This window comes from Bufo gargarizans, chromosome 3, assembly GCF_014858855.1.
Source record: "Bufo gargarizans isolate SCDJY-AF-19 chromosome 3, ASM1485885v1, whole genome shotgun sequence".
NCBI classification, from domain to species: Eukaryota; Metazoa; Chordata; class Amphibia; order Anura; family Bufonidae; genus Bufo; species Bufo gargarizans.
The window spans coordinates 263,554,038-263,567,709 of record NC_058082.1 but is presented as its reverse complement, the minus strand read 5'-3'; the positions used below and the strand labels follow the sequence as shown (position 1 = coordinate 263,567,709).

The following is a 13,672-nucleotide window of genomic DNA, read 5'->3' as shown; positions in this document are numbered from 1 at the left end:
AAGTGGGTGTGCCCCTATGTAAATGAGGAATTTTCGGCTCAGCAGAGGTTTGCTAGCATAATTTCAGGGCAAATCCTGCTCAGCTGCTTGCACTGAGCAAATAAATAGGAGCAGACTTGCGCAGGTTCTTTGCTGAATTTCATCCTGCTTTTTCCTACCCCCCCCCATAGCAAGGAAATTCAGCCCTTTTGCAAGACATGGCACCTCCCAAAGGGACCAAAATAAGGAAGGCCAACTTTGTGGCTGCAGAGATGGACATCCTGATTGCTGCACTCCAGCAGCATAAGGAAGTCCTATATGGTGCCCAGCGGGCAAACACCACCATTGCCCAAAGGAGGGCTATATATGAAGCCATTGCCCTGGACATCAATGCCCTGGGTAATGAAGTGCGTACCTGGGATGACATCCAGAAGAAATTAAATGATATGAGACATTTGGCCATCTTTTGCTAACTTGCCCCTGCTTTTAACAGGAGCAAGTTTGCCCAGGGAAAAAAGCTTGCACGCTTCCAGCGCAAGATGCGCATCACACGCGCATGTTTCTGAATCATCGGCAGTACCTAATTTGCATATTCGCTGAGGGAATTCCATGAAGGCGCAACTTACACCCCGCGCAAAATTGCACGAAACTTGCGCAGGAACAGCTAGGCTGCGTGCGCGGGAAAATGGCCGCTTTTCAGGCTTAACTGGTTTACAGAATCAGCCGCAAATTTGCATAGGAGCAAATCAGTACTTGCGCGGCGCAAATCACACTTGTTCCCGCGCAAGTGCTTCTTGAATCTGGGCCAGTGTATATGTGCCTTTCTATATCTGAATGTTAATCTGTCAATGCTGTTGTGATTTTGTTGGAACTATAGTTAATTATTATAGAAGTACTATATAAAGCACATGAACATTTTGTATATAAAGGTGACATACTTTTGCTCTGATATTAATTCACTGATAGAATAGCTCCTGTGGGATTCCCGGCATGTAAAAACATCAAGATTTGCTGTGCACCATGCTGCAGTGATCTCGCTAATGGATTTGTAATTATTTGTAACAATACTGAAGTTCTTATAGAGGTCTGTACAAATGTAGGAAGTTGCAAGTTCAGTATAATCCATGCTCTCATCCATGCTCCAAGTGAAAACGTTCATTCCATCTTTCAAAATCTACTGGGAAAAAACAACAATGGTGAAATTATAGTAACATAGTTTATAAGGCTGAAAAAATACATTTGTCCATCCAGTTCAGCCTGTTATCCTGCAAGTTGATCCAGAGGAAAGCAAAAAAAAAACAATTTTTTTTCACTTTAGGGGAAAAAAAATTCTTCCCGACTCCAATCAGGCAATCAGAATATCTGCAAGCACCAGTTTTTGTACAGTCGAATCCCGACGCTCATGGCGGAAACCGACTGGATCCCCACCAGGTCTCATTATAGCCAATGGGGTCTGGCGGTGCTTTGGCAAATTGGATACAATTGATCCACTTATCGTAGTAAAAGTAAAATTCATTTGTAAAAGGTTATGCTTTTCAGATCATCAGGCGGGGATTGTTTGCCTAGAGTACTATAGATACTAAAGGCCAACAAACCTCATGAAATATAAGGATTACCGCCACACAAGACAGATATTCTGCCGTGGACTTTGCTGTGATTCTTTGCCAGCCTATGTCAAATCAGCAACAAAATCTGCAAGTGTTAGACGCAGATTTAGGATTGATCTTGTTGTGGATTTTTGGTTTGCAAAGGGTGATATCTGCAGCATAAATTGATATCCTGTGGATTTAAAATCTGTACTGCGGGTCAATTTCTAATGCAGAATTTTTTATGTGGCATGTAGATAAGATTTTGGAAATTTGAAAATTATCTACTTTGCTGGTACTAAAATTGCGGGCAGAAAAATCTGCAGCATATCAGCCATGTGTGAATGTACCTTTATTCTTCAGCTGCTGAGAAGTCTCAGGATACCCTGTGACACTCCAGGATCTGGAGAGTCACAGATTCCAACAGCTCTTCTGATGTGGTTAATACCATAGCATGTACACACTATACCTCAGAGATCTTCAGTAATTTCTTCTCAAACAGCGCCCTCTGGTGATGAGAAATAGTTTTTAGCACTTCATTGTACTTGGATGCCACCATTTCCAAGCGAGTACAAAGCACTTTAAACCTGTTGTTATTCATATGGCTGATAAGACATCCAATTGATTCAGGGAGCTAAAAATAAAGAAGACAAAATATTGTTAAATGGTTCCAAATATTATATTTAATTTAGGAAAATATGAAAATTATCCTAACATTATGCGCCAACAGATCCTATGCAGACCTACGAGCCTCCATGGTTACAAACTAATAGCAAACCCAGTGTTTAGTGTGGTCCTGCTGTCAAGTGTTACTCGCTTTGTATTGCCCCCCTCCTCTACTGTCTGTAGGATAACAAGAAACAGGTCTGATGGAGGAGACTATAACACGCTGGATCAGATTACACACATGGTAATCATGGTGAACAGATATGCTTTGAACGTGTAACTCCAATTAGAAGTACGTAATGTCTCCTGAGAATGTATGAATTACAGATGGTTACATGAAGCCTGACTTGTTCTATACTAATATGAAAATTAAAGGGGGAATCCGGTTACATAGAAAGTTGTATGTTTTGTAAATGGAAATGAATAAATATAATATACAGATACCCCCCATACACATCAGAATGTTGAGTGATCCCTCCAAAATGAGTTTGTCCACACTGAAATTCTAATTAATGGATCCGATGACAGCCGGACACCGCTGAATGGCTTCCTCTATTAAAGACATATTTGCACACATAAAGTATAATTAATATTCTCTACCATCAACGTGAATGGAGGTTTCAGAAAGTACTCTGCCTCACGTAGGTACACCAGCAGATCGGAGTTAAGATTGACCTCTATTGTGTACAGATATTCTACAGGATCATGGCTTGAAGCAGAGGACTTCTGGAATACAAAATAAAGAAAATAAAACTAGTGCGCATACAACATAAAATAATGAAATATATAGGAGTTTAGCATAGTAATATATAGGTTTATGTGGAAACATTCAGTACAACTTGCAATTCATTTAGACCTGTGCTCTGGCTATGTTTAGGAGTCATGTGCTCAGTCCAGTCAGTGACTGACTGATAACTCTGCATGAATAAGCATACATTAAAGGGGTTGTACCTGGACATACCCAGAATTTCACCCAGGCAGCCCCCCTGACAAGAGCATCGGAGCAGTTCATGCAGTTCAAAGCATTTTGTGGCGTTCCTGTGACAAACCTTCAGGCTGCCAGGCGGAGGCTTCCGCCTAAAAGTGAGCCCGGTGACGTCACCGGCAGTGATGGGCGGGCTTTAATGCTGCCCTAGCCTGTAAAACGGCTAAAGCCCGCCCATCAGAGATGGTGACATCACAGAAAAACACACTGCCAGGTGGAAGCCTCCGCCCGGCAGTGTGTTATAGTCAATAAAAGAGCCCTTGCCCTGCATGATCCTGCTTGGGGCAAGGGAGAGCATCGGAGCATGAACTGCTCCAATGCTTAAGTCAAGGGGGGGCTGCCTAGGTGAGATTATGTGTATGTCCGGGTTCAGCTCTGAACCTGAACAACCCCTTTAAAGGCTCTCAATCACAGAGTTACACCGACTGCTTACAGGAATTCTAAGCAAAGCACGTGGAGAGGTTCAAATGAAAAAAATACATTTTTACTGAATCTCCCATAAAATTATAAATCAATCTGCTCAGCACCTCCTGCTCTATAATATGCTGCCTGCAGATTGCGCTGCATTTTCATTGTAACAGGTTCCCTTTAAAGCATTGATCTTTGAGACTAGACCCCTGGAACCCAGACTGATGCTGAGTGCAGGCTTGTTCTAGTCCCAGGCAATGGTGGGTAAGGACATACAAATGCATGAATGGGAGTTACATAAAGTGGAAAGCATCATAAAGGATCTTTTATGTGGGAACCTTAAGGCTAAGTTTGCATTGGCTTTGTGCTCTCTGTATTTCTGCCAGGAGAACAGAAAAATGAGAAGAAACAGATCGGCTTTATTTTCAGAATCCATTGTGCTCAGTTTTTGTCAGCTGCGCCATTTGTGCCAGATTATTTCTGACGGGTGAAAAACTACAACAGATGCTAGGTTCGCATATGTGGTGGAGGTTTCGGCAGGAGCCTCTGACATGGATACTGGCAACAATAAAAGGGACGAGACACCACTGCATGCAGCTGTATTTTGCCAGAATGTCAGTGTCAATGTTTGAAACCAGAGTCAATGGGATCCATCAGGTGCCAGCGGTGTTCGGCATACGCTGGATCTAGCAATTCCAGTTTTTTTTCCAGAAAAGAATACTGAAATTTCTACATATATGAACTTAGACAGGACTTGTAAAAATAACCGAAACCTAACAGAACTGACATAAACTGAACACAAATGATGGTCAAAATAATCCATTCAAACAAATGGGGATCAAAACGTGTGAGTTTATTTCCATTTTACTGCTCCTCCGGCAGATGAGACATACAGAAAACACTATACAGATGTGAACATAGCAGCAGAAGTTTCTGAAGATGTCATACTTACAAGTAATGGAAGTTTTAACGAGTCATTCAGTTCTTTGTTCACAGCAGACAGCCAAGAAGTCACCAGTTTGTTCTCAAATCTTTCACATTGACATAAGTAAAGGTAAAACAAAGGTTAAGACAGGACAGTGGTGAGCCTTTGTCACAATTTGCAATTTTCTTAAAGGGGTTGGCCACTCTCCATGTATTTGCTACTACTGTGTTTTCTATTATCTGAAGCCACGCCCCCTGAGCTGCAGCCGAATTTGTCCATGGCTGCACGCGACATGGAGGAGCTTCTGTTGCAGATTCTGTCGAAAGACCAGACAAAACATCCTTATATGCAGCACTTTTGTGTCTTGTAAAGAGACAGGATCCCGAACGGAAACTGAACGGATCCCATCATAGTCGGTGGAGTCTGTTCAGCTTCTTCCCTGTAGGGTGACAGGAGGAGGGGGAGCAGGGTCACTAGTGGGGTGACAGGAGGAGGGGGGAGCAGGGTCACTAGTGGGGTGACAGGAGGAGGAGGGAGCAGGGTTGCTAGTGGGGTGACAGGAGGAGAGGGGAGCAGGGTCACTAGTGGGGTGACAGGAGGAGGGGAGAGCAGGGTCACTAGTGGGGTGACAGGAGGAGAGGGAAGCAGGGTCACTAGTGAGGTGACAGGAGGAGGGGGGAGCAGGGTCACTAGTGAGGTGACAGGAGGAGGGGGGAGCAGGGTCACTAGTGGGGTGACAGGAGGAGGGGGGAGCAGGGTCACTAGTGGGGTGACAGGAGGAGAGGGGAGCAGGGTCACTAGTGGGGTGACAGGAGGAGAGGGAAGCAGGGTCACTAGTGAGGTGACAGGAGGAGGGGGGAGCAGGGTCACTAGTGAGGAGACAGGAGGAGGGGAAGCAGGGTCACTAGTGGGGTGACAGGAGGAGGGGGTAGCAGGGTCACTAGTGGGGTGACAGGAGGAGGGGGGAGCAGGGTCACTAGTGGGGTGACAGGAGGAGAGGGGAGCAGGGTCACTAGTGGGGTGACAGGAGGAGAGGGGAGCAGGGTCACTAGTGGGGTGACAGGAGGAGGGGGGAGCAGGGTCACTAGTGGGGTGACAGGAGGAGGGGGGAGCAGGGTCACTAGTGAGGTGACAGGAGGAGGGGGGAGCAGGGTCACTAGTGGGGTGACAGGAGGAGGGGGGAGCAGGGTCACTAGTGGGGTGACAGGAGGAGAGGGAAGCAGGGTCACTAGTGAGGTGACAGGAGGAGGGGGGAGCAGGGTCACTAGTGAGGAGACAGGAGGAGGGGGAAGCAGGGTCACTAGTGGGGTGACAGGAGGAGGGGAAGCAGGGTCACTAGTGAGGAGACAGGAGGGGGAAGCAAGGTCACTAGTGGGGTGACAGGAGGAGGGGGAAGCAGGGTCACTAGTGAGGAGACAGGAGGAGGGGAAGCAGGGTCACTAGTGGGGTGACAGGAGGAGAGGGAAGCAGGGTCACTAGTGAGGAGACAGGAGGAGGGGGAAGCAGGGTCACTAGTGGGCTGACAGGAGGAGGGGGAAGCAAGGTCACTAGTGAGGTGACAGGAGGAGGGGGAAGCAGGGTCACTAGTGAGGTGACAGGAGGAGGGGAAGCAGGGTCACTAGTGGGGTGACAGGAGGAGGGGGAAGCAGGGTCACTAGTGAGGTGACAGGAGGAGGGGAAGCAGGGTCACTAGTGAGGAGACAGGAGGAGGGGGGGCAGGGTCACTAGTGAGGTGACAGGAGGAGGGGAAGCAGGGTCACTAGTGAGGTGACAGGAGGAGGGGAAGCAGGGTCACTAGTGGGGTGACAGGAGGAGGGGGGAGCAGGGTCACTAGTGGGGTGACAGGAGGAGGGGGGGCAGGGTCACTAGTGAGGTGACATGAGGAGGGGGAGCAGGGTCACTAGTGAGGAGACAGGAGGAGGGGGAAGCAGGGTCACTAGTGAGGTGACAGGAGGAGGGGAAGCAGGATCACTAGTGGGGTGACAGGAGGAGGGGGGAGCAGGGTCACTAGTGGGGTGACAGGAGGAGAGGGAAGCAGGGTCACTAGTGAGGTGACAGGAGGAGGGGGGAGCAGGGTCACTAGTGGGGTGACAGGAGGAGAGGGAAGCAGGGTCACTAGTGAGGTGACAGGAGGAGGGGGGAGCAGGGTCACTAGTGGGGTGACAGGAGGAGGGGGGAGCAGGGTCACTAGTGGGGTGACAGGAGGAGGGGGAAGCAGGGTCACTAGTAGGGTGACAGGAGGAGAGGGAAGCAGGGTCACTAGTGTGGTGACAGGAAAAGAGGGAAGCAGGGTCACTAGTGGGGTGACAGGAGGAAGAGGGAGCAGGGTCACTAGTGAGGAGACAGGAGGAGGGGGAAGCAGGGTCACTAGTGAGGAGACAGGAGGAGGGGGAAGCAGGGTCACTAGTGAGGAGACAGGAGGAGGGGGGAGCAGGGTAACTAGTGGGGTGACAGGAGGAAGGGGGAGCAGGGTCACTAGTGGGGTGACAGGAGGAGGGGGTAGCAGGGTCACTAGTGGGGTGACAGGAGGAGGGGAAGCAGGGTCACTAGTGAGGAGACAGGAGGAGGGGGAAGCAGGGTCACTAGTGAGGAGACAGGAGGAGGGGGAAGCAGGGTCACTAGTGAGGAGACAGGAGGAGGGGGAAGCAGGGTCACTAGTGAGGTGACAGGAGGAGGGGGGAGCAGGGTCACTAGTGGGGTGACAGGAGGAGGGGGGAGCAGGGTCACTAGTGGGGTGACAGGAGGAGGGGAAGCAGGGTCACTAGTGAGGAGACAGGAGGAGGGGGAAGCAGGGTCACTAGTGAGGAGACAGGAGGAGGGGGAAGCAGAGTCACTAGTGTGGAGACAGGAGGAGGGGGGAGCAGGGTCACTAGTGGGGTGACAGGAGCAGGGGAAGCAGGGTCACTAGTGAGGAGACAGGAGGAGGGGGAAGCAGGGTCACTAGTGGGGTGACAGGAGGAGGGGGGAGCAGGGTCACTAGTGGGGTGACAGGAGCAGGGGAAGCAGGGTCACTAGTGAGGAGACAGGAGGAGGGGGGAGCAGGGTCACTAGTGGGGTGACAGGAGGAGGGGGAAGCAGGGTCACTAGTGGGGTGACAGGAGCAGGGGAAGCAGGGTCACTAGTGAGGAGACAGGAGGAGGGGGAAGCAGGGTCACTAGTGGGGTGACAGGAGGAGAGGGAAGCAGGGTCACTAGTGAGGAGACAGGAGGAGGGGGAAGCAGGGTCACTAGTGAGGAGAAAGGAGGAGGGGGAAGCAGGGTCACTAGTGAGGAGACAGGAGGAGGGGGGAGCAGGGTCACTAGTGGGGTGACAGGAGGAGGGGGGAGCAGGGTCACTAGTGGGGTGACAGGAGGAGGGGAAGCAGGGTCACTAGTGAGGAGACAGGAGGAGGGGGAAGCAGGGTCACTAGTGAGGAGACAGGAGGAGGGGGAAGCAGGGTCACTAGTGAGGAGACAGGAGGAGGGGGAAGCAGGGTCACTAGTGAGGAGACAGGAGGAGGGGGAAGCAGGGTCACTAGTGAGGTGACAGGAGGAGGGGGGAGCAGGGTCACTAGTGGGGTGACAGGAGGAGGGGGGAGCAGGGTCACTAGTGGGGTGACAGGAGGAGGGGGGAGCAGGGTCACTAGTGGGGTGACAGGAGGAGAGGGAAGCAGGGTCACTAGTGAGGAGACAGGAGGAGGGGGAAGCAGGGTCACTAGTGGGATGACAGGAGGAGGGGGAAGCAAGGTCACTAGTGAGGTGACAGGAGGAGGGGGAAGCAGGGTCACTAGTGAGGTGACAGGAGGAGGGGAAGCAGGGTCACTAGTGGGGTGACAGGAGGAGGGGGAAGCAGGGTCACTAGTGAGGTGACAGGAGGAGGGGAAGCAGGGTCACTAGTGAGGAGACAGGAGGAGGGGGGGCAGGGTCACTAGTGAGGTGACAGGAGGAGGGGAAGCAGGGTCACTAGTGAGGTGACAGGAGGAGGGGAAGCAGGGTCACTAGTGGGGTGACAGGAGGAGGGGGGAGCAGGGTCACTAGTGGGGTGACAGGAGGAGGGGGGGCAGGGTCACTAGTGAGGTGACATGAGGAGGGGGAGCAGGGTCACTAGTGAGGAGACAGGAGGAGGGGGAAGCAGGGTCACTAGTGAGGTGACAGGAGGAGGGGAAGCAGGATCACTAGTGGGGTGACAGGAGGAGGGGGGAGCAGGGTCACTAGTGGGGTGACAGGAGGAGAGGGAAGCAGGGTCACTAGTGAGGTGACAGGAGGAGGGGGGAGCAGGGTCACTAGTGGGGTGACAGGAGGAGAGGGAAGCAGGGTCACTAGTGAGGTGACAGGAGGAGGGGGGAGCAGGGTCACTAGTGGGGTGACAGGAGGAGGGGGGAGCAGGGTCACTAGTGGGGTGACAGGAGGAGGGGGAAGCAGGGTCACTAGTAGGGTGACAGGAGGAGAGGGAAGCAGGGTCACTAGTGTGGTGACAGGAAAAGAGGGAAGCAGGGTCACTAGTGGGGTGACAGGAGGAAGAGGGAGCAGGGTCACTAGTGAGGAGACAGGAGGAGGGGGAAGCAGGGTCACTAGTGAGGAGACAGGAGGAGGGGGAAGCAGGGTCACTAGTGAGGAGACAGGAGGAGGGGGGAGCAGGGTAACTAGTGGGGTGACAGGAGGAAGGGGGAGCAGGGTCACTAGTGGGGTGACAGGAGGAGGGGGTAGCAGGGTCACTAGTGGGGTGACAGGAGGAGGGGAAGCAGGGTCACTAGTGAGGAGACAGGAGGAGGGGGAAGCAGGGTCACTAGTGAGGAGACAGGAGGAGGGGGAAGCAGGGTCACTAGTGAGGAGACAGGAGGAGGGGGAAGCAGGGTCACTAGTGAGGTGACAGGAGGAGGGGGGAGCAGGGTCACTAGTGGGGTGACAGGAGGAGGGGGGAGCAGGGTCACTAGTGGGGTGACAGGAGGAGGGGAAGCAGGGTCACTAGTGAGGAGACAGGAGGAGGGGGAAGCAGGGTCACTAGTGAGGAGACAGGAGGAGGGGGAAGCAGAGTCACTAGTGTGGAGACAGGAGGAGGGGGGAGCAGGGTCACTAGTGGGGTGACAGGAGCAGGGGAAGCAGGGTCACTAGTGAGGAGACAGGAGGAGGGGGAAGCAGGGTCACTAGTGGGGTGACAGGAGGAGGGGGGAGCAGGGTCACTAGTGGGGTGACAGGAGCAGGGGAAGCAGGGTCACTAGTGAGGAGACAGGAGGAGGGGGAGCAGGGTCACTAGTGGGGTGACAGGAGGAGGGGGGAGCAGGGTCACTAGTGGGGTGACAGGAGCAGGGGAAGCAGGGTCACTAGTGAGGAGACAGGAGGAGGGGGAAGCAGGGTCACTAGTGGGGTGACAGGAGGAGAGGGAAGCAGGGTCACTAGTGAGGAGACAGGAGGAGGGGGAAGCAGGGTCACTAGTGAGGAGAAAGGAGGAGGGGGAAGCAGGGTCACTAGTGAGGAGACAGGAGGAGGGGGGAGCAGGGTCACTAGTGGGGTGACAGGAGGAGGGGGGAGCAGGGTCACTAGTGGGGTGACAGGAGGAGGGGAAGCAGGGTCACTAGTGAGGAGACAGGAGGAGGGGGAAGCAGGGTCACTAGTGAGGAGACAGGAGGAGGGGGAAGCAGGGTCACTAGTGAGGAGACAGGAGGAGGGGGAAGCAGGGTCACTAGTGAGGAGACAGGAGGAGGGGGAAGCAGGGTCACTAGTGAGGTGACAGGAGGAGGGGGGAGCAGGGTCACTAGTGGGGTGACAGGAGGAGGGGGGAGCAGGGTCACTAGTGGGGTGACAGGAGGAGGGGGGGAGCAGGGTCACTAGTGGGGTGACAGGAGGAGGGGAAGCAGGGTCACTAGTGAGGAGACAGGAGGAGGGGGAAGCAGGGTCACTAGTGAGGAGACAGGAGGAGGGGGAAGCAGGGTCACTAGTGAGGAGACAGGAGGAGGGGGGAGCAGGGTCACTAGTGGGGTGACAGGAGGAGGGGGGAGCAGGGTCACTAGTGGGGTGACAGGAGGAGGGGAAGCAGGGTCACTAGTGAGGAGACAGGAGGAGGGGGAAGCAGGGTCACTAGTGAGGAGACAGGAGGAGGGGGAAGCAGGGTCACTAGTGAGGAGACAGGAGGAGGGGGGAGCAGGGTCACTAGTGGGGTGACAGGAGGAGGTGGGAGCAGGGTCACTAGTGAGGAGACAGGAGGAGGGGGAAGCAGGGTCACTAGTGAGGAGACAGGAGGAGGGGGAAGCAGGGTCACTAGTGGGGTGACAGGAGGAGGGGGGAGCAGGGTCACTAGTGGGGTGACAGGAGGAGGGGGAAGCAGGGTCACTAGTGAGGAGACAGGAGGAGGGGGAAGCAGGGTCACTAGTGAGGTGACAGGAGGAGGGGGGAGCAGGGTCACTAGTGGGGTGACAGGAGGAGGGGGGAGTAGGGTCACTAGTGGGGTGACAGGAGGAGGGGGAAGCAGGGTCACTAGTGAGGAGACAGGAGGAGGGGGAAGCAGGGTCACTAGTGAGGAGACAGGAGGAGGGGGAAGCAGGGTCACTAGTGAGGAGACAGGAGGAGGGGGAAGCAGGGTCACTAGTGAGGAGACAGGAGGAGGGGGGAGCAGGGTCACTAGTGGGGTGACAGGAGGAGGTGGGAGCAGGGTCACTAGTGAGGAGACAGGAGGAGGGGGAAGCAGGGTCACTAGTGAGGAGACAGGAGGAGGGGGAAGCAGGGTCACTAGTGGGGTGACAGGAGGAGGGGGGAGTAGGGTCACTAGTGGGGTGACAGGAGGAGGGGGAAGCAGGGTCACTAGTGAGGAGACAGGAGGAGGGGGAAGCAGGGTCACTAGTGAGGAGACAGGAGGAGGGGGAAGCAGGGTCACTAGTGAGGTGACAGGAGGAGGGGGGAGCAGGGTCACTAGTGGGGTGACAGGAGGAGGGGGGAGTAGGGTCACTAGTGGGGTGACAGGAGGAGGGGGAAGCAGGGTCACTAGTGAGGAGACAGGAGGAGGGGGAAGCAGGGTCACTAGTGAGGAGACAGGAGGAGGGGGAAGCAGGGTCACTAGTGAGGAGACAGGAGGAGGGGGAAGCAGGGTCACTAGTGGGGTGACAGGAGGAGGGGGGAGCAGGGTCACTAGTGGGGTGACAGGAGGAGGGGGAAGCAGGGTCACTAGTGAGGAGACAGGAGGAGGGGGAAGCAGGGTCACTAGTGAGGTGACAGGAGGAGGGGGGAGCAGGGTCACTAGTGGGGTGACAGGAGGAGGGGGGAGCAGGGTCACTAGTGGGGTGACAGGAGGAGGGGGAAGCAGGGTCACTAGTGAGGAGACAGGAGGAGGGGGAAGCAGGGTCACTAGTGAGGAGACAGGAGGAGGGGGAAGCAGGGTCACTAGTGAGGAGACAGGAGGAGGGGGAAGCAGGGTCACTAGTGAGGTGACAGGAGGAGGGGGGAGCAGGTCGGGTAAAAATACTCCTCAATAATGGTCAGAGGAGTATTTTTACTCTTCTGCAAAAAATGTTGTGCGACTTCTGATAAGGATTATCCTGGTGACAGATTTCCTTTAAAGCTGACCTACAGCAGTGAAGAAAAATATCTGGGTTGCTACGGAAACCTGGTGTAAAGCTGTATGTGGAGACTAAGGGCCTTACTACGAGCTTCTATTGGCTAATAAGGGTCATGTGACCAGGCTTCTATTGCCTAATACATTTTTTGGGAATATCTCAGGAACAGTACGTGCTAGACAGTTGAGACCTGGTCTAAAACCTTCCCAGACACCTGATGTACCTGTGCCAAATTTCGTGATTGTAAATGCGACAGTGTGGATTCCTTTAGCGGACATACAAACACAAATACATACACTCAACTTTATATATTAGATATATATCTAACAAAGTATATAAATATACATACATGTGTTATATATTAACAGTATATACATATTTATATATATGTGTTTGTATATATATATATATATATATATATATATAGGCAAAAGAAGTATGACTGCACTCCGGAGTAGTGGTGAAATAATCAAGGCTTGAGGAAGGCTCTTGTGAGCCGAAACGTCGCAAGATTTGCCACATTATGGGTGATTAAAATCTTTTGTTTTCACCACTACTCCGGAGTGCAGTCCTACTTCTTTTGCCTATATTATTGGGGATTGCCGTTACCCCACGTTGGACCTTGCACCCACATCCTGGTTGGTGCTCCCGCTGGACTTTCTTTTTTCTCTCTCTATACATATATATATATACACACACACACACACATACACATACATATATATATATATATATATATATATATATATATAATTTTTCATTTATTTTTTAAATATTCAGATCCCCATTTCTGTTTTAGAAAAATGTCTACGTTGATGACTAAGGGCTCATTTTTTTGCGTTGTGATCTTTAGTTTTATTATTTATACCACTTTGGAGTGTGTGCGTGGCTGCGTTTTTGATCACTTTTTATTCTTTTTTTTTTTCAATGAAGCAATGAAAAAAAGTCAAAATTTGCCATTTAGATTTTTTTTCCGTTATACCCATACCGTTCACCCTATGGGATGCATATTTTAATAGTGATAGCTTTTTTGGAAAAGCGGCGGTGCCAAAGATCATTTATATTTTTATTTATATTTATTTTTATCTTTATTTTGGAGAAAGAGGGATCTGAACATGCAATCTTTAGATTGCTTCTCCTATAGACTGCTGTGGATTAGCATTTGCAGTCTAAGGGCTCATGCACAAGCATGTGTGCCCCGTGCCTGTATTGACATAAAACATCCGATTGACTTGAATGGGTCTGCAATCTGCAAGATACAGAGTGGTATGGAGCAGAGGCATGGAGCAGAAGCCCACAGAAGCACTACTTTTCTCCATGTCTCTGCACCGCAAAAAAATAGAACATGTACTAATCTTTTTGTGGTGCGGAACGTATCTTGCGGATCGCAGACCCATTGAACTGAATGGGTCCACATCTACAAACTGCCTGCACTCGGCTGGTACCTGTGCATTGCGGACCACTATTTGTGGCGCAGTACTCTTGGGGAAAGCCACCTCAGATGCCGTGTTTACAAAACACCATGGCATCTGTCTGCGATCGGCATTATGGTCAATCACAGATATTAGCCCTTAAAACAAAAACTCAGAACAGAATCTAAA

At 52.0% G+C, this 13,672-nt stretch overlaps 1 protein-coding gene across 1 annotated transcript in view; it reads right to left on the bottom strand.

The window, feature by feature from the left end:
* Window positions 1-13,672, bottom strand: part of LOC122931526 (dynein beta chain, flagellar outer arm-like) — a 466,905-nt gene that overhangs the window by 416,764 nt on the left and 36,469 nt on the right. Inside the window, exons 15-18 of the mRNA XM_044285594.1 lie at window positions 4,577-4,655; window positions 2,832-2,957; window positions 2,035-2,199; window positions 918-1,153 (exon numbers count right to left, since the gene is read on the bottom strand). Of these exons, the coding sequence (XP_044141529.1) occupies window positions 918-1,153; window positions 2,035-2,199; window positions 2,832-2,957; window positions 4,577-4,655 (606 nt within the window). The remainder of the gene's footprint in view (window positions 1-917; window positions 1,154-2,034; window positions 2,200-2,831; window positions 2,958-4,576; window positions 4,656-13,672) is intronic.